Source organism: Aptenodytes forsteri, unplaced genomic scaffold, assembly GCF_000699145.1.
Source record: "Aptenodytes forsteri isolate BGI_AS27 unplaced genomic scaffold, ASM69914v1 Scaffold72, whole genome shotgun sequence".
In the NCBI taxonomy this organism is placed as follows: Eukaryota; Metazoa; Chordata; class Aves; order Sphenisciformes; family Spheniscidae; genus Aptenodytes; species Aptenodytes forsteri.
In genome coordinates, this window is record NW_008796193.1 from 2,171,744 (window position 1) to 2,195,613 (window position 23,870).

Genomic DNA, 23,870 nt, shown 5'->3' on the forward strand with positions numbered 1-23,870 from the left:
AAGAAGCAAAACAGGTCAGATTCCCGGTGGCTTTCTGAAAATCCAAACAATTAGATCCTCTAAGTGGGTAAAATCCTGGCTTCACTAATGCATTTACCCCCTGGGGTAAGGGTGAGGCTGGATTTCACCCCATTGCTTGAAACAATTTAAGAAGTGCCACCGTTTGACATTGCCAGCAGCAAACTCCAGCAAGTGTAAATTGAGCTGCCTGCTTATTTAGTTCAAGAGACATGTCAAGCAAGACTCACACGAGCGCTATAAAAAGCCATTGGGAAGTTGGACTTCATCAGCAAGAGGATTTAGCACTAGGTGAAACAGAGCAACCACCAGCCGAGGCTCACGCACAGCAATGACTCTCTACAGCCCCTCGATCAGGAGGCGAGAGCAAAGCTGAACTTCCCAGGGCGGAGCAGGCAGAAACCTCAGGCATGTTTCCATAGTCAGCTCGGAGCTGTGCTTGGAGAGGAGGGAGAGTGGGAGAGGAAGAAGAGTGGAGAGGAGGAAGAGTGGGAGAGGAAGAAGGGGTGCCCTGCACAGAGCAGCACCCAGCTCCACTCAGAACCTTGTCCTGCAGCAGCCCAAAGGGTGCCAAGCCATCCCGGCGGAGCAGCCGGAGAGAAAACACCGAGGACGAAGGCACATGAACCCGATTTTGGGGCAACCGTGCGTACACCTGGCCGGGACTCAGCTCGGCAGGGCTGGGAGCTGAGCAAGCGAGTCCCACAAAAGCAGGTAGGGGCTGCAAGCCAGGCGCCCGCCTCAGCGGCAGCCCCAGCGCGGAACCGCAGGCAAAGCAGCACCTTGCAGCACCCCATGATGTCATTCAGGTCGCTGTGCACATGTAAACAAGGCTGGTGCGGTGCAGCCGGGACACTCCACTTCCTCCTGACAGCACGGCTGCACTTAGCTGGGTTTCTGCCTGAAAAGGTAAGGCTGCTTTTAAGCTCTCTCTTTGTGATCTAGAACCAACGTTAACGAGCCTATGCTGTTTCCTATGAAAACGTTGTGCTCCTTGGGCTTCTTCTTAGGGGTTGGCTCTTGCCAGGAGGAGATTTGTGTTGCTTTGAGTCTTGAAAAAACAGCAGCCCTCCTTGCATGCCAATCCTCTGTATGAACACATGGAGGAGATGAAACAGCGGCTGCATGAATTGCTGTTGCTAGAGAAAGCAAAATGTTACAGCGTGGGCAATTAGCAGTTCTCCAACTGCTCTCCAGTGTCATTACTAGGCACAATTTCTTTCTTTTGCCTGATTTCTCAGGGAATATCTTTTATTTTAAAATCATACTTGACAGTAAGGGAAACTTGCAAATCTGTTCTTTCTAACGGTGATCTATATTACCATAAAAAAAAAATCTACATGCTGCCTGTCTTTGTGCCACCCAATGCTCTTTGACTGAATTGTGGCAGTAGGGAATTAATATTAGTCAGGGGAACACAGTATAACACAAATAGCAAGATTGCTTGGACTTGTTTTTGTTAATGAGAATCCCGAGGCAGTTTTAATTCATAATTCAGACTGCAGTCACTGGTCTGGATTAAAACTTAACTTACTTCATGGACTGAAGCTTTTAAACGGTACTTTGTAAAAGGTGGCTTACTGATGGGCTTGCATTCACTTGCACCGGCAGCTCAGCACTGCCGGGAGCACAGCAATACGGCACATATGCACTTCAGCAATTACAGACAGGCTTCATAGTGGGTGGCCCCTGAATCTGAAATTTCTTAAAGTAAATCAAAAGGGAATCGCACCGAAGGCGAGTCAGTATGTCAAATCTGGCTTGCTGCGGATTTATGTAGGAGAGGACTTCAGCAGCAGGCTGGAGCAGTAGGTTGTGTGAAGTAAGAGTGTGATTTTTGTTTAAGGGCATGTTTTCTAGTGTCAAGTGAAAGTGCTGGGACCTTGGCTCTGGTGCAAACATCACCAGCCATGGGAACTGCATCCGTGATGGAAGCCCATCCGCGGGACAGCCCTCGCCCAGCCTGGAGCAAGCGCTCCAGCGAGGCTGCCGGCGTCCTGCTGCGTGTGCATGCCCTGCTTCTTCAGCTGCCGGAGCTGCAGAAGTGAGAATTAGGCTAGTGTTGCAAAACGAAAACACCTCATCACAACAGATCAGACAACCCAGATCTGCGCTTTTTTGTGGAAGAAGAAAACCAGAAAAAGCACCCTTAACTGTAGAACTTTCCACTTCTGACTGTGGAGGTTTCACACCGAAGTGCAAGTGCAATAGCGTGAGATGTTCACGGCCATGCAATGAGGGCAGAGTGTAGAGGCATTTGTGTCTTAATCAAATTAATTAACCCGTCTGCTGATGGGCACGCCAGAAAGATCCAGGACTCTGGAATGACATTCCTGTGCTTCTCAGTCCAATCAAGATGAACATCTTTTTTCTGGAAATGCCACGTTTAGTTTCCAAATGTCCAGCTACAAGTAATAATGCGCACACTTAATTATGTCCTTACTGCAGCAGCCTCAGAAATACAGACTCTAATTAAAATGTACAAAACAGTAGTTAGATAACAGTGTATTTATTTACTACCAATTTTTTTGAAATTTCATATTCTGAAAACAATGTAGGAGCCGTCTCCTGTGTAAATAAGTGTCGATAAAATATGATGGAGCTTTTCAGCCTTCTACCTTTGCTGTACACACGTCATGCAGCAAATGACTGCTTTCTTAACAGCTTTGGACACCCAATTTCAGACCAACGTTCAGCGGTATCTCTGTGCGTGTGCTTTTGTGCACAGGTGGGAAGATAAGGGGACAGTGTAGGATTAAGCTTCAATCTGAACAAGAGAAGTGGGAGGAAGGGCAGAAATGCAATTGTTTTGTAGTCCCCTGTGCATATGCCTGGGTGCATTTTGGCTAAAGAGATGGTTTAATCTCATTATATTTTTATGACTTTGTAATGAAGTCATTCATTCTCAGAAAGTGCCCTGTTCTGATGAGCCAGCAGACGTCACCCACGTATATATGAATTGTGTCAATGCTTTTGCACTGCCAGCCAGGTCATCCTGCTCTGTCCACTTCGTTGTAAATGGCCTGACCCCGAGTTCATTGAATGCAAGGGAGAGGCTTTTTCTGACTCCACGGACCATACATCTCCTGTTCATCAATCACAGTGTTATGTTTGCTCGGGGTGGTGGGGATGGGACATCACCTGCATTTCCACAGGTTGGGTTTTATAACCTTTTTGGCTCCAAGGTTCAAAGCAGCTCCCTGGTCTCCATCAAAGTGCAGCTTTTCAGGACTCTTCTATCTGTAAATACTAGCAGTATGAGGACTACTCCTGGGCGCATTTTTTTCCCCCTAATATCACTTATTCAGCAACACAAGAGTTTTTCAATTTGGGATCACCCTAGAAGGTAGCAACACAAATTCATGAGAAGATAGTCACACCACCGCCTCTGCCTCCCGCCACTCAGACAGCCCTAGTCCCTTGGGTGTTAGAAAAATACCTTAAAGAGGAGGGCAAAGAAATGAAATCTTGATTAACTCTGACACCTTGTGGACAATTAGCAGATGAAGATGAAGGCCAAGGGGGAACCTCTCCGTGCTGTGGGCTCCACCATGGTCTCAGGTACGCTGCAGCCCTTGCAGCCCAGCCCTGTGCTCGTCTGCATGCCCGGGCACGGTTTGCTGCAACCAGAAAGCGAAGGCTGAATTCTGGTATCAAGCGTGTGCACTCAGCATCACCCCCATGTTACAGCAGACACATCCTGGGCATGTCAGTTTACCCTAAATGGCTCCATTCAGAGGCCAGTTTGAGTCAGCAGCCTGAACTTGATTATTCTGATTGCTGACATTGCGGTCTGGTCCTTAGCTGTCACATGAAATGTAAATAAGGGCTAACAGTATCTAGGGACCTCAATAAGCAAACTGACTGTTATGACTCATTTGAACTGAAGAACACGTGTCTACTGGCCAGCATTTAAATATAAGTTTGTCCTTAAAATAGAACATTTTGCAAATGTACCTAATCCTCCATGGTTTCAATGGCCATCTAGCACTCGTGTTTTGGAGGAGCACCCGGCAGTCAGTCTAACCTGGACACCCAAGGAAACCCAGGCAGCTAGTAACTTTGAAAGTGGCTCTTTAATGGCTTCTTGGCAAAGTGGGAGGTCACCTGAAGGGGCAGAAATTGGGTGTAGTGAGCAGTGCTCTTACTGGAGACAAGGGCAGTAGACAGCATGTCCAGCTAGAGCTGCAGACAAACCAGACGGAAAGGGATCACAAACATCCTGAGGACCAGAAATTCACAGCACTCTTAAGAAATGGGATGTAACCCAAATTTACCGCTCTGAGAAGCAATGCCCTGAGTGAACACCCCATTGCTCAGCTCCGTGCCCTGTCCACTCCCTGTCTCAGTGTCCTGAGGAGCACCAGAAAGGAGAGCAGGAGGCCTCCAGTGTTGCTTCTCAGACCGGTGGAGATAAGGCCGTGGGCCAGATGCATCTTTCCCCCTCACTTCCAGCACCTTTTGAGCCCTCTTCCCTCCTCATGGACATGTTCTGGCCTTGTGATAGGAGCAAGGCTGTGGTGTCCTGGGGTGGGGGCAGCTGGGGACACCCCACCACAGAGCAGAGCATCTTGTCCCAGAGCTGGCTTGGGGTGAGGGTTACTGGGAGTGAACTGCAGACTGGAGGGATTGCCCCGGGGGGACAAAACCATCCTGGGAGGTGTGCTCTGAGGCACCTGGCCTCAGTGTACTCGTGCCACCTTGGTGAAGGAGGGGGATTAGACAGGGTTTCTTGACTGCAGCATTTCTTTGAAGTTTGGTGCAACTGAAGGATGTAGCCCAGTTGCTAAAGCTGAGGGTGCTGCAGGAGATAAACATGCAGATGTTGCTTTTTGAAGAGTGTGAGAAAACGAAAGACAAGTTTAAAGAGAAAAGCAAGAAAGTTGGCAGCAGGATCTGTTTAGGGAGCCCGCAGGAGCTGTGGTTAGGTGGCCCTGCTCACCATCAGCGTCAGCCAGAGCCACTGCACCCGCGGTGAGGGTGGCCTGTGTCCCATGCTGGGACCTTGCCACATCTGGGCATTTCTGGGGCCTGAGTTACAACCCTTCCATAGCAGCCTTGAACAGTGTCTGTACGAACTGCCAAGTCCAAGTACCGCAACGATTAACATGCTGAAAAAACAGCTATTTGTGTTCTTTGTCACTTGAGAGCTCCAAACACTACTCTTTTTTTGTAACATGAAGGAAAAAAACAGTAGTAACAGGGTACGAGTTACTAATATCTACATACAGAGACACTTTTTCTGGCAAATGCCCTTTGCCAGTGGTGCGGGAAATGAGTCAGAAGGAATGAATCAGTGTCTGCAGTGCCACATGAAATAGGAAGCTGATATTCGATTTTAACCATTGTATTAGACACAGGAGGGAATCACTGTAATGAGAATTATAACCCTATGGGGAAATACCTGATAAAATCAAACTCCTCCTGCCTATGTTGCCTTACTGAAGACAAGTCCCAGTTACAAAAGCTGACAAAAAAATGATGGCCCAACAGTTCAATATGTGACATTTCGCCATCCCTACTCATCTGAATCAAAGGAGAGCCAGAAATTGGAAGCATCTAAAAATAAAATTATCTGATGGAAAAAAGTGTTAAACTGAGGCTGCTAGGGTGATGAGAAATGGAAGTTGGTGATCTGATTAGGTCTCTGCTTGTTACATTAGCTTAAATACGTGGCAGCACACTTCAGGAGCACTGGCTGCACTTACAGCGGTCAAACTCCTCAAGCCCACTCCCTGCTACCCTTTCCCACACGGCCTGTCCCCATCGTGCCAGAGAAGGTGGGTCCATGAGGTCCACTGATGGGATCAGGAGACATGCCACTCACGCAATAATGTACACGTTAATGGCAGGTATGATTCAGTGGTTGGCACCCACGTTTTGATGCCATGTGGTTGCTCACACGCAGGAGCTGGGCTATGGCACACCTTTCTTCCATGTATTCCTCCCCTGCTACTCAGAGACCAAACCACAGATGACCTTGAGCTGCCAAAACGATAGGCAGCTTCTCCTACTCCTCTATTAGCAGTATGGCACAGCTTCACCTGTGCTTATGGCACTCGGACAGCCCAGCAAGGGGACTGGCACAACAGGAATGGTTCCCCACCTCTGTGTGAATAGTGGGAGACCTCTGAAAGGGCAGCTTTGAAGAAGACAGCAGGATGTTTTATACAGAAGACATTTCCAAACCTCTACTTCCTACTGAATAGTCAAATAGGAAATGCAAATGTGAATATCGACAACTCTTGCAGTGCCTTTGCCTTTACAGCCCCTATTTTTGTTCTCTACAGGAATGACCCACCCACCCTATACCACGACAGATGTTTCCAGCAGCCCAGTCATGACGCAGAGCAACCAGACCTGCTCCAGTCACAATATAATGTTCAAAAACAGCCTGTACGCTACCACCTACACCCTCATATTCATCCCCGGCCTCCTGGCCAACAGCGCTGCCTTATGGGTCTTGTGCCGCTTCATCAGCAAGAAGAACAAAGCCGTCATCTTCATGATCAACCTGGCCATGGCCGACCTGGCTCACGTCCTCTCGCTGCCACTGCGAATATACTATTATATTAACTCCACGTGGCCTTTTGGGAGATTCCTTTGCTTACTGTGTTTCTACCTGAAGTACCTCAACATGTATGCCAGCATTTGTTTCCTCACCTGCATCAGCATTCAGAGGTATTTCTTCCTGTATCAGCCGTTCAAAGCCAAGGACTGGAAGCGGCGGTACGACGTAGCCATCAGCGCTGTGGTGTGGCTCTTCGTTGGGGTGGCGTGCTTGCCATTCCCCATCATGCGCAGCTACGGCCTGGCCAAAACCACAAATACCTGCTTTGCAGACCTTCAAGTCCGGCAGATCGACAGCAAGGTGGCCACTGTGCTGATGACAGGCACGGCGGAGCTCTTCGGGTTCATCGGCCCTCTCATCATTATTTTATTCTGTACTTGGAAAACAAAAGACTCTCTTCGGGGCTTCCAGATACCGCTCCAAAACAGCGGCGAGAGGCGGAAGGCTTTAAGGATGGTTTCCATGTGTGCCATTGTGTTCTGCGTGTGTTTTGCACCATACCACATCAACTTCTTTTTCTACATGTTGGTGAAAGAAAACGTCATTACAGACTGCTTCCTGAGTACCATCACGCTCTACGCCCAACCCTTTTGCTTAAGTCTTGCGAGTCTGGACTGCTGTTTGGATCCAATCCTGTATTTCTTTATGACTTCAGAGTTTCAGGATCAGATATCAAGGCACAGCAGCATGGTCATCAGGAGTCGGCTCATGAGCAAAGAGAGTGCCTCATCAATTAAGGAATGACAGGAAAGCCAGCTTAAAAGAATGAAGATATTTCATATGAAATCTGGGACTGTTCTGTGATACTCGATTACCAACTCCGTTGTGGAAGATCCTGCAAGTTTATTCGGGGGAGTTTTGTGGCAGTGGAAATCTTTCAACAGATAGAAGATAAAACTGTTTAAGACCAATGTGTTGGGAGCTGATGAGCGACCCAACTGGCGTGACTACACCTACCGCTGTGCCATCCGCGCCTGACCTAGTTGGACTAGAAAATATACAGGAGGGAGCGACAAAGCTTTTGCTAGGAAATGGTGGAAGCGTCCCAGGAGGCTTTTCTTCTATTTTCCCAACTCCATGGCTCTATAATCAAACAAAAGACAATCCCACATCCATACACTGACATCCACTGAAATATCTTCTCTGCTAAAAACACACAATGCATACAAGAACCCGAAAATGGCCGTAATAATAAATGGCAGTTTTGGTCTCTGCACTCAGGGCTGCGGACACGTGAAGGTTGGCAGCTTGCTTCAGCACGGCAGCCCCAGCTTTGAGTGCATCCCACTGGTCCCCACACTTCTGCTTCACCTTTCCCTCGCTCCCCCTCCCGCTCTCATTCATTATTTCCTCCTCACCCAGCTCTAAGTTTGCTCCTTAATCACTGATGCATCCCGTAACTTGCACCTACAGCTGGTGCAAGACCCTCTACAGGACAAACTCTCCTGATGGCTCCTCAAACACTCCAGAGAATGGGACCTTCCCTTGCTCCGAGTGACTTTCTTCCCCTCCGAGCTGCCCCCGGGGACAAGGGGGGCATCAGCACGTGGCCTTCACCTTTGGGCCCCGAGGGCCAGGACCACCAGGAGCACGCCATGGGCTGGGTGCAGCCGGACTCGGCATCGGTGCAGGTGGATTTGAGGATGCTGGTGGTACCATTCAGGTCCTCACTCTCTTCTGCGTGTGGCTTCTTCACCTCAGAGGTAACTGCGATGGATCCGCCCCATGAAATCTCTGCTCAATGGGTTCAACTGGCACAACTTTTTAAAGAGAGAGGTGTCCTTGCCAAGGTGATTTCACTAACTGAGCATAGGCTAATTTCTTAAGTAAATTATTCATTGTGATTTTTTTCCACCAGCTCCTCTCTTGATCTTAATGTTTACAGTTTTATAACTTCATCGGCTTTAAAGATACGAAAAGCAGTGACAGGAAAGGATGCCATTTGCCCCTTATTTTAAGTTAGCGACAGCTCTTCAGCCAAGTTCACCCACTTTGTGTAACTTCAAGGGTATCCTCGTGATACCTGGGGATTGTTTTGGCTGAACACAGGCGCTGATTTTATTGCCTTTGAAAACCTGTGTTTTTTCAAAAGGAACGTGTACAGTTCTCAGTAAGCACCAGTGCCAGCATCTGACATGTTGCTAAAAAATAGAAGAAATACCAGAAACACTTGCTAAGTATATTTTAAATCCAACTTCTCAATTCCACTTAATTACATTTTAACTCGGCCGAAAATTTTCTGCATATTATGTTTTCCCACTTGACTGTTTTACAATAAAATGAGAAAAAGCAAACAATAGCCAGCTTTAAATAACCATTACACTGGAGTTCCTCTAAAAGGCAGCGAAGACATACTGATTAAATACAATAAGCTCTTGTAGTTCTCCTCCCATTTGTGAGAAGATGATTATGGGCTACAGTACGATGAACTTAATCTTACATGTAGATAAGTGAAAATACCAAAATATGCCTATCTGAAGGAAGTAGCTTTCACAGAGAGAGTATTATTGCAGGCTTCTGGTGAGAAAGCTGCAGAGTAGGCAAACAGTCCATCTCCCACTGAAGTCAATGGAAATGTTTTCTCTGATTTAACTGGCAGTTCGTTACGCCGGTGATACACATACACGTTTACACACTGCAGGTAGACCCCTTAAAAATGAGAGCAGAGGTTGGTGCTCAGGTAATGCAGTTAAGCATGCAAAATGAAATTTTTGTCAGTTTAGCAGTTTTCTCATAAGCTAGACGCTGTATAATATTGTCAGTGAAGGAGACTTTAGTTTCAATGGTTGTTTTGAGGATTTTTATGGACCTTGATCAGCTAGCATGTGACTAGGAGCTGTTTACTGTGATTTCTTTCTCATAGAATTCTCCATTTATCAGGTGAAAACAAACTGAAGGCACTGTTATGGTAACTATGTAGCTTGCCCTACATTTTTCTTTCCAAAAACTGATGCTTAAAAAATAAACACATTTTTGCAAACATAAGCTGAGTTTCGTAGTTATCACTTATACCTAGAAAACTGAATGGGATCAGCTCCTCCTTGAATCAAAGAGTTCAAGTGATGGAGTGCATCAACTTTTGCTATTCTTAAACAGGTTGCTTGCTTGTCTACAGAAAGGTTTTCACCATTCTAATATGACTGGTGTTTATTTATTTATTTTTTTTAACTACAACACTTACATTGGATTTAGAGGTATTCTGGGGAGAGAAAGGTCCTTCGTGGGAACAGCTGTGCTGTGGGTGGTATGTGACCGGGTGAGGAGGAGTGACGGCTATCATCCTTACATGCAGGCAGGACCGCAGAAATCATCTCTCTATATCTCATCCAACAATCATTTTGCAGATCCAAATCTATACGGCTTAAAAAAGCATTCACATCATGTACGACAAGATTGGTAAAGCAGAAATCGGTAACTATTGTCCCCTACGTACTGAAAGTTGTAACGTGGACCCGGCAGCATCTGAAAGTCCAAAGAGCGATGGTGGCTCTCCCACCCTTAACCTTAACAAGGAATTTGGTGGCTCCATGAGGGATAATATTCCCCGCCACCACGATGGCATCCCCAAGCACCTCGGCTGCTCACGCTCTCCCCCCTGTCTTCCTGCCTCACTCGGCTCTCTGAATTCCCTTAGACCCCCCCAAAATGGTCTTTTACATACTGCAGCCCCAGCCTGTGAGGAAAAGTCAGACGCTCAACATTTTCAGCCTTTCAAGTCAAGTCACTCTGATGTGCAGGAGGTTAGACAGCCTGCTCTAATGGTCTCTTCTGGTGCGTGGGAAAGCATACTGGTTTTGGCTGGGATAGAGTTAAGTCAGCTGTGTGGTGCTTAGTTGCTGGATGGGGTTAAACCATGACAGAAAGTTAGCCAAGATGGTCATGATGGGGAGCTAGCCTAGAAAGCAACAATTCAAGGTAAAAAGAGATCAAGGAAAACTTGGAATTTTCTGAAAGCATGTAGAAAGTCAAAGACCGTCAGTTTGGCCTCCACAAACCCATATGTGAAATTCAAAGCTTTTAGTTTAAGTCCTTCAAAACCTCAGCAGTGTCTCAAGAGACGAATAGACAAATCCAGCGTTACCGTCGAGGAGGACAGTACTTCGGCTGCCTTCTTGGCTGGGAGGTGCTGGATCCGACACAAGACCCGGGGCTGCAGGTGCTGGCTTTGCCTGCCAGCGCTCTCACACTTTGAAAGGCACAATGTGCCCAGCTCCGGTTCCTGTAATTCACCCCATTTCCTGCGACCATAAAACATGTTTATTATTTTGACAAGAGGAAATGTAATTTCATGATGTTGCTCCTGGATTATCTCTTGTGCTGGTCCCGCTGCCCGGACTCACCAGCTATAAAAAGATGACATCTTCATCCTTCTTGGGCAGACACAAAAAAAAGGTCTTTCAACAGAGGTGCCACAGAAAGGCAGAAGTTAACCAAGTCAGGAGGCTGGCTACAGCTATGCAGGTTTGTGAAGGATGGATCTGAAGGGCTCCGCTGGCACCTGGTGCTGGAGCAAGCCTGCATCAAACCTCACCCCGAAGGGAACTGCTCAGGGTGGAAACATGGTGAGGTCTCCAAGCCGCCTGCACCGACGGCAGTGCGTGTGCCCCGACGGCACGGCCCTGGGCAAAACCACGGCATGACATATTCTCCTTCTCTAGCACATGAGCCATTCACCTGTTAGCAAAAGAAAATGTGTTTCTTTGCAGTGCCAGCAAATGGCCGCCCCACCTTAACTGGTATCAGAGGTCTGGTAATTCCTCTCCTGCTTGAGAAAGGGCCCTCCCGTGCTTGACAGCAAACGTATTTGGAAAGAAACCCCATGGGATTTAATGCCTTTCTGCAGCCTCAGGTTCTGAGCTGCAGGATCTTGCGCGTACCTCAGCTTCATTTTCTTTCCTTAAATGAAATTACCAGCTCTCTGTGCAGAGAAAAAACAAGATATGCTGTAAATGCAGGACAACAGCTCAAAAACTAGGAGCCAGCTCAAAAATATGAAAACCCTTCATTGCATTTAACAGATTTTGGGGCTATGACTGGTGCATTTTGACCAAAAATGCTGGGTCTGTGGATTACACGAGGGCTTAGCCCAAAAAGGTAGGGAGTGACCGACAATTATTTGCTGTAAAATAAACCAAAGCTTCCTAAAAATGCTACCCCTGTAGCAACCACTGTGCAGCGGCGAGAGGGACTATGTGCCACAGGGCACCAGGGACTCGCCCAGCCCCACGGGCCATATGCCGACGGCTCCGGTCAAGCCGTAGCAAGTCTCTGCACAAGGGTGAGTTGCTTTGTGTGCATAAAACCTCCTCCTCCCGAATGGCCCACTGTTTTTCATACATCCTTCAGGTGCATCCTGTCAGATATTTCTAAATGCTGAGCACTTAAAGAGATGCTGATCATATGCATTTGGCCTTCTGCCCACAGGATACCAGGCTAAAGGCGAAGATGACCTTTATCTGGAGGCCTTAGATAAAGTCTCACAGTTATTTAAAAATTCCTTTGTGTCTTCTGCCTTTCAAAGTATAACATTGCATAGCCTAAAATGCATGTTTAGTATTGGTAATGAGCCAGAAGAGCAGAAATGCTAAACAAAAATATGCATGCAGTTGAAAGAAGAACGGAGAGGTTGATTAGTATACATTGAAGGAAAAGGCTTGAGGCTTGTCAATCCATCAGCCTTTCACGACTAGGAAGGTTGCCGTCTTCTGCAAAAGTACTCCAAAAAGCCGATGAGCGGAGGAAGGACTCGATGTGGTTATGAACCCGGAGGTGGGAGTCTGACCCTCACTGCGGTCTGACATCCACTGACCTCTCCTTCCCCAGCAGCCCTGCTGTAAACACGTACCTAAAAATAGGGCTTGGAGATGGCTGGATGCGGCGCTGGGTGCGTGCTGTGGACACAGAAGTAGGATGTCCTAGGCAGGATATCCTGATAAAACAGCCACTTCACTTTGGGATAAACCTTTAACCTCTGGAGAGGGATGGGGCACAGCACCAGCCTCCCTCCTGTGAATCCATGGATGCTTTGCAAATACACGAGCACTGTTCTTTCCTCCAAGGATCAGCATCTGCTGCTGAAAGAGATGCACAAAAAGAAAACCTGGAATGATAAATAGCTCTTGCATCTTCCAAATCACTTTGCTCTCAGCTGAGACGGGAAGTATGGGGCTTCACAAGTACTTATTTGCTAGCAGGCTGTGTTTACATGATGGATAAGCAAGCAGTAACGAAGCCCATAGATATGTGTATAAAGGCTGGTGTATAAACTGGTCTTGCTTTTGCCCTCCTGAGGATGTTGACCAACGGATTTAAGTAACTGCCCCTCCACTGACCACAGGACACTTCAGGTCAAGGATCCTCTTCTCCGTTCTCTACGCTGCTGTCGTGAAGCACCACTTCACGGCACGGGAGTGCACTCAGGTCCCCGTGATCAGCATCGCTGCCAGCGCGGAGAAACCCTGGCAATTGCGCAGCCGGCAGAGCCGGGGGGCTCAGATACTGTGGGGAAAGATGCACGCTTGATCTCAGATCCCGAGCTGGCGACTTACTCTACAATTAAAGGTTATAATAGCTTCCTGCTTTCAGTTCTCTTCCACAGTTACATTTCTGTTAATTTTGCGGGGTCATAGGACCAATTACAGGGAATAGATGAACAGAGCAAGAATAGTTCTATTTATACGTTACCTACAATAAGAAAGGGAAAGATGCCAACAGCCGTATTGTCTTCGCAAGCCCTGGGCCGTAAGATGTGACACTGTGTATCAAGTAAAACTGTTCAGCTGGAAATGAGGCAGCTCATAATAAGTTACACTACAATATATGCCCGCCAGTTTTTAGCAATTCAGAAAGAAGGTGGTCATGCTTAGCAGGCAGTAAAAGAACTAAAAATTATATATATATGCATATACATATATGGGAAAGGAATTAAAGGAGGCAAAAAGAAAAAAAGAGCAATTGGGAATGATGCACATTGTTTAAAAAAACCCATAATGGTATTTTGGGAAAATCTCCACCTTAAACCATCATATTATTTCAGAAATAAAGTCCAAATCCTTAGCTTTAGCCTATAGCCTTGATAGCCTGAGGCTCACCAAACTTCCAAGAAAATGAAGGAAAATTGCTACCTTCCAGTAACTTACACTGGCACAGTTTCAGTTTTCCTTTAGCGAGCACTTATTGGAAGATTTTTGCTTCTGTATTTTATAGTTTTTAGCAAGCAAATGGCAAGTGACCGTGGATAAAAGCAGAAGCAGCTTGACCGAAGGACACCGCCACCTAACACAACTCCTGAGCAAAAAGAAGGAAAGAAATCCGCGTCCGAGGTCTCTATCGCACAGCCGTTGGATCAAACGACGTCATCGCCTTCCCAGTTGTTTTAACGTCATTAGCTGTACACGTTTTGTGTGGTGAAGAGAAACAAAATACAGGATTTCCTGTTCTGCAGCCACTGTACTGGGCTGCAGATGCCGGCAGGATTCCAGCCCTCCGAAAACATGTGGAAGTTTAACGAGGAGTCGCTGGGGGTGGGATTGCTGCGAAAATCGGTGGGAAATAAAAGCAGAAAGCTCGCTCCTCCTGCTCTCTAGCATGGATGTCACCCCCCAGAAGGATGGCAGTCACGGGAAGGTAAGCTTGATTTCTGCTGCGTGTTTTCTTCAGTAGGTTGAAGCTATCACAGTTTTGAGCAACGTTATCACTTTTTTTTTATTTCTTCCTCAAGAGATCTTATCAGGCAGAGGCTGGTGCAACATCCTCAGCAGCTTCTGACTGTGCCTACGTATTTCTGTCTCGCTCGGCTCCGAGGGGTGGGTGAGTGGAGCTCGGAGCATCCAAGCAGGCTGCTGTGTGCGGCAGCACACAGGGAAAGCCTGTTTTACCCAAAATACTTCCATTTTGTCATTACTGACAGAAGCTGCCATAACCCATCAGCTCTGTTTACGTGTTTCCTATTAGTGCCTAGATTAAACAAGCAAAATTATTGTTTAAAACACAAGTGCCAGAAAGCCTCTGCTACTTCAAATCAGGAGCTTATTTCAAGCCAAAAGTGGCTTTTTTTTTTTTCTTTCCCCTAGACTGCTTTTCCCTCCAGCATCCCAGGCTTGAGCAGGGCTGAGGGGGGCAGCTCTGCCCCGGCCCCCCAGCTGCACCCCGGCTCCGGGGCTCCCGAAGCCAGGGGCTCTCTCCAGCCGCGCCCGGAGCGCAGCTTTAGCCCGGTTTGTCCAACCAACCCATGGAAAAGATGAGGGCGAGTTTGCCAGTGAATCTGGGAGTAGTAAATGCAATACCGCAGCAGTGTAGGGCTGGGTGGGGCGCAGAGTGATTCAGAGTAGCCAGGCGATTTCCAACAACGACAGCCACATACGCCTCCGGGAACAGATACTGCTAACATACTCGGAAAAAGACACACGGGTGTTTTAATAACCTCCTAATTAATTGCAAAGTTACTTGATGTTTAATGAATTGCAGTGCTACATCCACAACCAGTCGTCTTACTCCTCTGGCAGTGATACCCGTCTTCCCTCTGTAATTTCAGCGTGCAGCTGGATAAAACTCAGCTTTACCAGTTAAAAAAAAACCCACCTCCCCAGCTCCTGCCCGTGTGTAAGTCCGTGCGTGGATGAAATAGGAAAACAATCAAGGAACAGCGGGGAGTATTTCGTACAAGCTTTATAAAGTCGCTGAGCAAAACCCCTGCCAAAGCCCAAGGGAGCATCTTTGCCCCGGCACCGGCGTCACTGACGGAAGTACATGGGGGGAGCTGGAGGGGCTCGGGGCAAGGTGCAGGCAGGAGGGGAGGCTCCTCACAGAGTGAAAACTGAAAAATAATAGTAAATTAAAAAATCCGCTCTTTCAGGAAGCATTGTAGTGAATGAGCACTGGCCTGAACCCAGACCGGCGGCGGCTCGGCGGGGAGCTCCCCGCTGCTTTCTTGCCAGGTGCCCTGACAAGCCCTGTCACCTAAAAACTGAAAGTGTCAGGTACCAGGAGCGACACCCGGCCCTCCCGATGAGAAATAGGCACTCCCGGGCTCCCAGGGAAAGCCAAAAAAATGGAGAAAACCAGCAAGGAGGCTCCCTGTGGTCACGTCTGCAGGGACAAGGTTTAGGATTTGGGCTGAGATGCGTGGCAGGGAGGAGATGGTGGGACAGGGACACTGGGCACTCTATAATCCCTTTCACAAGCCCAGACCAGCAAGTGCCACCTCTGCCACTGGAAAGGTGTGACAAGAGCTGGGAATAGCCGCGTTCCCCACGCTCCCCGGCAGTTTTCCCCTCCCTATTTTCTGCAGAGATGTGAAGACAAGGTGTCCTACCACTACTTTTCCAGGGTTAAACAGACTTGGTGCAAAGGGCACCGGCCTCGTGGGTTTTCAGGCGGGTGAGGAGCACGTGGGGATGCTGCATGGACCGAAGGGTTTTCTTTCCAGCTGTCCCCTCGTGCCAGATATCCCCACTCCCCTGCCTGCTGCCCCATCCCAGCAGAGAAATGAGCAACCTCTGACCCAGGGCTGCCGGCTCAAGCATAGTCAGCAGCCAAAAAGTGCATTAGCCCAGCAGCCCGCCTGCAGCCGGGGTTTCACTTCAGCCTTGCTTTTTTGCAGCCTAAACCCTGGAGAAATAAGCAAATGGGAGAAGGCAGTTTGGCAAGACCTCAGTTCAGAAAGCAGGGCATAAGCACCGCACATGCACAGAAATGTGGGTAAATGCACCGACCCTTCTCGCGTCAGAGGTACAGGCGGCAGGCAGCCAGCCGAGAGGCTGCCGGCTATATTTTATATATCAATATATCCGTATACGTGTATAACCTTCCTCCTGAAACTGAAAACGTGGCAACCCCTCTGAAGATCTGCCTAGGTGAGGAGGAGCAGGGTAGAGGAGCCTTCACCCTGCGCCTCAAAGCAATGCCAGGCTCTGCGCAGAAGCCTGGTCCCCACTGTGGGCAATTAGCTTTTAGACATCCATCCCTGTGGCAAACGCCAGGCTCAGGGCTGTGGGAAACAGCACCCCTGGCTGCTGCTGAATTAAATATCGCTATCGAGGGGCTCGGTGGCAACGGCAAGAGGTGCTCAGGGCTCTGCCAGATCAGGCTCTGGTCTCCTGAAAGGGAAGGACAGGCTGCCTGACACCTTGCAGGCAGCTACAGGCTCCATTTCCAAGGGGAAAATTGCACCGTTTTGTTGCAGATGATGCTACAGGCCCTTGGTTTGTCACCCGCTGCTGCCGAATCGCCTCTTCCCAAAAGAGTGGACCGTTTCCCCGCAGGCTCTGCTCACGAACGGCAAAAATCCATCACCTCTCCGAGAGCTGTGCAGCTCCCTCTGACCCACTAATACCCTCAGCGCTGGCTGGATGAGGTGAAATGGGTAAATGGATGAAAAGAATTTCTGCTCTAACTAAAAGACAGATGTATTTATCTTCCTTCACGTCCTGAACTGTTGCTGGAGGATAATTTCTGTTGCTACAACACGATGCCTGCACAGTGTGCCATGAGTGCCAGAATTGAGTTAGCAGGACCAGCAGAGCAACTGGCATGTGTTCGGCCAGCTATTAGCTTATAAATCCAGCCTTAAATCTGGAGCCAGAGCTCTGATAGATCTGTCTGCACCTCTCCCACTGGCCTCTGCTCCGGTCGGCTGCCTGCCAGCACCATCATTTGCTGATACTAATTATTGCCCTCGCTGCCGATTCACATCGGACCACTGCATGGATCTAAAAAGACAGTGTCTAGATCCATTTAAAGTCCCTATTTATTTACAGTCCCACCGAAATGGCTTCTAGATGTATTGGAGAGAACCAATTTGATGGGAGTTTAACAGAAAACTATATGCAGTAAAATGGTCTTGAAAAACTCCGGGGAGCTGAAGAAGCTCTCTGGCATTAGCAAGAAAGAGATTAATGCTACGGAGCTCAATTGCAATGTCACTGTAATTGTGGCATCGCCTTAGGGGGTGGCAGGGTATGAAATCTTGCAGAGCACATCTGAAAGGAGCTGCGCAGGAGAAGCCGGGATCTCTGCCTGTACGCAGGGTCTGGCCCTGCACTCTTCCCAACACCCCCCCCCCCCCCCCCTGCCACCAACCTTACCCCATCTTGCACATACACCTGCGCACACACACTGTACACACACCTACGCGCAACTTATTCTTCTGTACTGAAGCACATTTACTCCATGTGGGGAAATACTGGGAAGTTCTTGGCTTCACAGCATCTGTTTTTACTCCCTACAGAAACTCTCCATCCGCCTTAATCACCCCATGAGCAAAGAAAGTCAGCCGAGATGGAGAGCAACGCGTCCTCCGGGAACTGTACCGATCCCCAGATGTCCTTCCAGTCCACCCTGTACGCAACCACCTACACCCTCATATTCATCCCCGGCCTCCTGGCCAACAGCGCTGCCTTATGGGTCTTGTGCCGCTTCATCAGCAAGAAGAACAAAGCCGTCATCTTCATGATCAACCTGGCCGTGGCCGACCTGGCTCACGTCCTCTCGCTGCCCTTACGGATGTATTACTACATAAACCACGCCTGGCCATTTGGAAGTTTTCTTTGCCAGCTGTGCTTCTACCTGAAGTATCTCAACATGTACGCCAGCATTTGCTTCCTCACCTGCATCAGCATCCAGCGGTACCTCTTCCTCCTCCATCCCTTCAAAGCCAAGGACTGGAAGCGGCGGTATGACGCAGCCATCAGCGCTGCCGTCTGGCTCTTCGTCGGGGCAGCGTGCTTACCCCTGCTCGTAGTGAGGAGCCCAGCCTTGTCAAACAGCACAAACACGTGCTTCTCAGACCTGGGGGTGAAGCAGCTGAGCCCAGGAGCCTCCATTGCGCTGGTGACGGTGGCGGAGCTGTTTGGGTTTGTCATCCCCTTCGGCATCATTGCCTGCTGCACTTGGAAGATGTGGCAGTCCCTGCGGGAGTGTCCAATGCAGCTGCAAAACGCCAGCGAGAAGCAGAAGGCTTTGCGCATGGTCTTGATGTGCGCGGCTGTCTTCTTCATCTGCTTCACCCCCTACCACATCAACTTCCCTTTCTTCATGATGGTGATAGAGAACATCATCCAGGACTGTGCCGTTCACAGGAGCACACTCCGCTTCCACCCCATTTCCCTCTGCCTGGCGAGCCTCAACTGCTGCCTGGACCCGGTCCTCTACTACTTCATGACCTCCGAGTTCCAGGACCAGCTGCTGCACCACAGCTGTGCCACCCTGCGGGCTTGGTTCGTGCGCCACGGGAGCAGCTTCTCCGTCACCGAAACCGGCCACGACATTCGTATGAAGAGAAATCTTCCACGCTTTAAGTTTTGGTCTCTTCCCAAGTTCTTTGGCCGAATAAACAGCATGGAAATCCCCCCCATGCCACCCGACGAGCTTCTGCTGGAGTCCATCTCTTGAAACATAAGCCATTTCTGTCCATGTAGGTGCTTCTCATAGCTTGAGTGAAGATTGCGTTAGGCCTCCAAATAAGTCTTGAATTACCCTTGTGTGCCACAGATGCCAGGATCTGACCTAGAAGGATATTTTGATGCAAAAAGACTTGCTGGTTGCATTGTTGCTGCTGGGGACTGTTTGCCTTACAGTGTTCTTCATCGCGATATCGTTAAAATACCCAAAACAGCTGTTGTCGATGCCAGTACTTCTCCCGTGCTGAACTGCAGCCGGGTTCGGGCCCCTCTCATTTCTGTTGTTCCAGTGCTTCTACGTATTTGTAATTTTTTAAAATCCTTCTGAATACTGAGTTGTAAGCGGGCGGCTCAGCCTCAGCGCAGCTCAGGGAGGTAGCACCGGGGAAGTTTCAGCCCTGACCGCAGCTACCTGCGGCCCGTGATGATTTACAGCATCCACCATGCTTGTGTGAGGCTCTAGATCAGGACAGTTAGTTATCTCCATGTAAACTGAACCTCTTTCCATTGCAAAAAAAAAAAACCGCAGCTACCTGCGGCCCGTGATGATTTACAGCATCCACCATGCTTGTGTGAGGCTCTAGATCCAGGACAGTTGTTATCTCCATGTAAACTGAACCTCTTTCCATTGCAAAAAAAAAAACCCTACCAATCATCTGAACCTAATCTAGCCTAATCTGGACTGCAAGACTATAACTTTACCAACATAAATCAAGCAAAGAGTATTAACCTATATCCACATCAGTGTTAAAGGGAGTTTTCAAACAAACTGGGGTCAGCTCACGCTATTGAAAAAGGCACCCAGAGCTGAGCGAGGGAGTCCGCCTGGCTCCCGGGAGCTATGGGATGCTCAACTGATTATGGGGGGATGAATACTTGGAAGACAGGCTGTGACTGGATATGCCACAAGCAAAGAGGAGGAAGGATGAAGGATGTCTCCCAGGGCACGTCTGCTTGCAGAGACCCGGGGCGAGCCGCAGAAGGGAGGACTAGTAGCTGGCGTTGCTGTCTCTTGTGTCTTTATTAGGAGTCTTGTGTTATTTGGCATTTTGCTAAAGCCTGTGGTCATAGATTAAGATGTTACCTAAGCCTCTCAGTTTTGCTTTAAAAACCAGAAAAGGTCCCAGCCCTCGCTGGGTACCAAGAAAAGTTTACAAAACTTACCCAAGTGCATCCTTAAGGCTTCAAATTTGGGAGGAAATAAAGTGATCTCAACACGTATTTTGGCATCATGGGTATTATTTTAAGTGCTTGTAAATAGTCTCATTATGCACCACGTCTGCTCTCAAAGCAACGGTACAATCTGCAGAGTGGGGGACCCCGGTTTGGGGCTCAGAGAGGCCCCGTTGCCACCGCAGCCCCTTGCACAGCAGCCAGCGCGGGGGTTGCAAGGTTTCCTCCTTGTGGGCTAAGGCATCAACGACTGCAATGCCAAAAAACCCTCGGGGAATTATATAAGTAAACGTAGGCAGAGGGAGTTTGATAGAAAACAGCTTTGCTGATGATTGGATGCACATTTCCAACCCATGCAGCGTTTCTGGGAAGCACAGAGCAGGCGGTGGTTTACCCTCACATTGCCAAGGCTGGTCTTAGAAAGGCGAGGGGAGATCCAGACAACCTGGAGGAATTTGCTTTGGTGCTTACAGTGTGCCAGAGACGGGCAGAAAACACACTGCCCTGCAGCTCTGTCCCAAATCTCCTCCTCTCACAAAAAAAAAACACAACAAAAGGACACATGTTCCCTGTTTGCTTGGGGGGGGCACAAGTTTTCAGGGCTGAAAAAAGCTGCTTCAGATGGCACAAACCCAGCAGCGTGTGCAGGCAAAACAGGAAGCCCAAGCAAAGCCTCGCCGATGCCTTGGCTGGCAAGACCCGGCACAGACAGGACAAGTCACACCACCAGCACCTTAACCGGGAGCATGGTTTTAGCCTGTGAGTGTCTTTCAGGAACGGTACAACCCTGAGTAGCTGGGGTGGACATCCAGGTAGCCCTCAATAACCACAGGTTATTTATAAGTCCTGCTGACTGACCACAAAGCCCAAATTGCGGCTCCGACCTTACTGGCAGCGCCAGCTCCAGGTTTCCCAGTAGCACCAGTTACCGGTGGGACTTTTCCCGTTTGTTTTCAGATTGCACAGCTTTTCTACAATTTCTGCAATGCAGCTTCCCCCTTCCGAAAAGAAAACAGGAAAAAGAAAGCAAAACAAGAACTTTTACTAATCTGCCACTCAGAGACACAGCAGCAGCCCTTACTCGGGCTGCCCTGCCGCCCCTCGGGCTTGCCTGCGCCGCAGGTTGCATTGGAAATACAGCAGAAAAATCCCTTTCTGGGTTATAGGCACAGCAAGGATTTTGCTGGGTTTTACCCAAACCAAACCCTGAGGAAATATCCTTTTCCAGTGCAGACTGGTGCTTTCTGCCCTTTGGAGGCCACGAGACACCTGCCAGCCCTCCTGTTTTATCACAGCCCACCAAGACCCGCTACCACAAACACCCTGGCTGGGCACCGGGACCCAAACCGCGGGGATTTGGGGTCAGCGGGAGCTCTGCTGCCCGGATGCTGCAGCGAGGCGGGGACAGATGGAGAGGGATGCTGCTGGTCCCCGGCGCAGAGACGCAGGAGCAGCGGGTTTCACCAGTGGTAGTTCAGGTGCCTCGTGGGGCAGCAGGTCAGCGTGGGCTGGGGGATGTCTGGCTCTGCGGTGCTCCTAAGCGGGTTTAGGTACAAAGCTGCCACATTGAGGATTTGTTTTGCCGAGGCCAAGATGTGAGCTAACTTCTCACAAGGGAAAAGCTCAAGGTTGAAGAGAAGGGAGAGCAAGGGACTGGGAGCTGACACGTGGGGGAGAACAGAACAGGGGGAATTAAGATCTTTTCAGGATTTCTTTCTCAAAGCCATTACCTGTGGGCATTAAACCTTTTATTCACACGGCAAAATCAGCCAGTAATAACCCCACCACTGCGCTTTAGCCTCATTAATTTCAAGGTAATGTATTACAGACGCTGGCCATGCTCTCGTGAGCAGGGCCAGTGGGAACAGCACCAAGAGCACGTCCCTTAACCAGGGCACTCTCATTCCCACGTACCATCCTCAGCTCTTCCGATGGAAGAATACGTGGCACAATGCTCTGGCCTCAGCCAGCCTGAGAGCTCAGACCGATAAGCCACTGGTTGATGATTTTGGCTGTGATTATTTCCTCCCCAGCAAGGCGTGCTGGCAGGAGGGCTTCCGAAACGCCCTCACAGGAAGGGCGAGAGGCTGCAGTGGCAGGGAGAGCAGCAAAGCGGGCAGCTCAGCCGGACCTCTGCTGGCACCGACGACAACCGCCTATCCTGAGCTTTTCACCTGCAATTAATTATTCTATATAGCTTAATCCTTTAGAACTAGAACTGCTTAGTTGCTTTTATATATGTGTGTCCATCCACATACACACACAACCCCGCAGACATACTACACTTACACATACCTAAAATGCTGCAGTACTTGGGAATATCCAAGAAGACGTCTCTTGTGCACAGCTCTTTCTAGGGCACCGCAGGGAAGGAGGGATGGTTGCTTTTCTCTTTGCTAAAAATACCTTTTTCCTCCCTCCATGACCACATGCTCCCAGTCCAGCCCCAGCAAAGTGACTTTGCCTCTGGAAAACCACTCAGCCTCAGCTCTCGGCAGAGCTCGCACCACCTATCTGGTAGCGAGACTCAGACTCTCATGATTTTTGGCGCAGTGCTACTAGCCACCACTGCTGGCAACGAGCTGCTTCTCCATCCACCTCGCACCGAAGAGAGGGGAAAGTGCTGCGCCTGGCAAAGGAACAAACACAACAACTTCAATTCTGAGTGCAACCTAAACACACAGAAAGCAAATTTTGCTGCTTCAAACCAACCCGAGCCAGGGAGCGGTTTTCCAGACAGGCATGATTTCATCAGACCCGACTCCAATTTTGATTCACGGGCTCAGCCAGCAACACCCTGCGAAGCCCAAGTCACTGGTGTTCAATGGGACAACACCATTTTAGAGACCCAGGGCTGTCCATCAGTCCCTCGTGCACCGCAGGGTCCTGTTCACGGCACAAGAGAAAGGTTTTGGGAACTCTGCCTCCATGCCACAGCCGCGGTCAGCACTGTAAGGGTTAGCTCTCCCCCAAGAAACAGTCAAAGCCTCAAACTTGCCGCAGTCAGCAAGTCCTTTCCAGCAGGAATTGCCACGCCAATCGCTCAGTCCTGCTCCTCTTAACGGGGGTTTTTTTGTTTTATAAAGAAAATTTCCCTGCTGTAGGTGGACAGGGCAGGCACTGAGGCTGGGGAGGAAAATCCAGAACTTTTTAGCCCCCGGCCCAGTGAAAGCAGCACAGCTGTGTCCCTGGCTCCATGCGAGCTCCGCTGATGCTGGGAGCTGCAGGCGAGAGCCCGGCACATCCGCGGGCAGCGGGGCTGGGGCCCTGCGCCTGCTCCCCCTTTGCAAACATGCTCCTGCCTGGTGCGTGCCCTTCCCCGGGCTCCTCCTGGGTCACCACCAAGCAAAGCATCACCAGCCACGTGGAGAGAAGACAGACGTGCAACCTATGCTCAGGAATTACTTCTACTAAAGACTGTCAGTGCAGACCAGAAAGACCTTAGCTGTTTCTGCCTGAGGCTCTCCTACACGGTCATGAGGCACAAGCTTAGATGAACAGAAAATTTCCAATTTTTATAAGATAAAAAGGTAAGTATGAGATAAAAATATAAGTAATATAAGAGAAGAATATAAGTATTAGATAAAATTTTATCTTATACTGTAAAATAATTGCTTTGTGATTTGGTGCCCAGCTCCAAGTTCTCCTGGTTTTTGGTGGCCTCAACTATGGCAGGTTTGGGGAGGGTCCAGCCAGCGCTGCCCCCGCGC

The 23,870-nt window shown here is 49.1% G+C and overlaps 2 protein-coding genes across 2 annotated transcripts; both read left to right on the top strand.

Moving 5' to 3' along the window:
- Nucleotides 1-316: 316 nt before the first annotated feature.
- On the top strand, nucleotides 317-9,574 carry LOC103906163 (putative P2Y purinoceptor 10). The gene is made up of 2 exons (XM_009288003.2): nucleotides 317-927; nucleotides 6,309-9,574. The coding sequence occupies exon 2, from the start codon at nucleotides 6,311-6,313 to the stop codon at nucleotides 7,331-7,333; it is 1,023 nt and encodes a 340-aa protein (XP_009286278.2). The 5' UTR covers nucleotides 317-927; nucleotides 6,309-6,310; the 3' UTR covers nucleotides 7,334-9,574.
- Nucleotides 9,575-14,148: 4,574 nt separating this feature from the next.
- On the top strand, nucleotides 14,149-19,280 carry LOC103906161 (putative P2Y purinoceptor 10). The gene is made up of 2 exons (XM_009288002.2): nucleotides 14,149-14,215; nucleotides 17,817-19,280. The coding sequence occupies exon 2, from the start codon at nucleotides 17,867-17,869 to the stop codon at nucleotides 18,977-18,979; it is 1,113 nt and encodes a 370-aa protein (XP_009286277.1). The 5' UTR covers nucleotides 14,149-14,215; nucleotides 17,817-17,866; the 3' UTR covers nucleotides 18,980-19,280.
- Nucleotides 19,281-23,870: the final 4,590 nt, after the last annotated feature.

Coding starts and splice junctions, on each gene's coding strand:
- LOC103906163 (XM_009288003.2), top strand. CDS start 6,311: ATGACCCACCCACCCTATACCACGACAGATGTTTCCAGCAGCCCAGTC.
- LOC103906161 (XM_009288002.2), top strand. CDS start 17,867: ATGGAGAGCAACGCGTCCTCCGGGAACTGTACCGATCCCCAGATGTCC.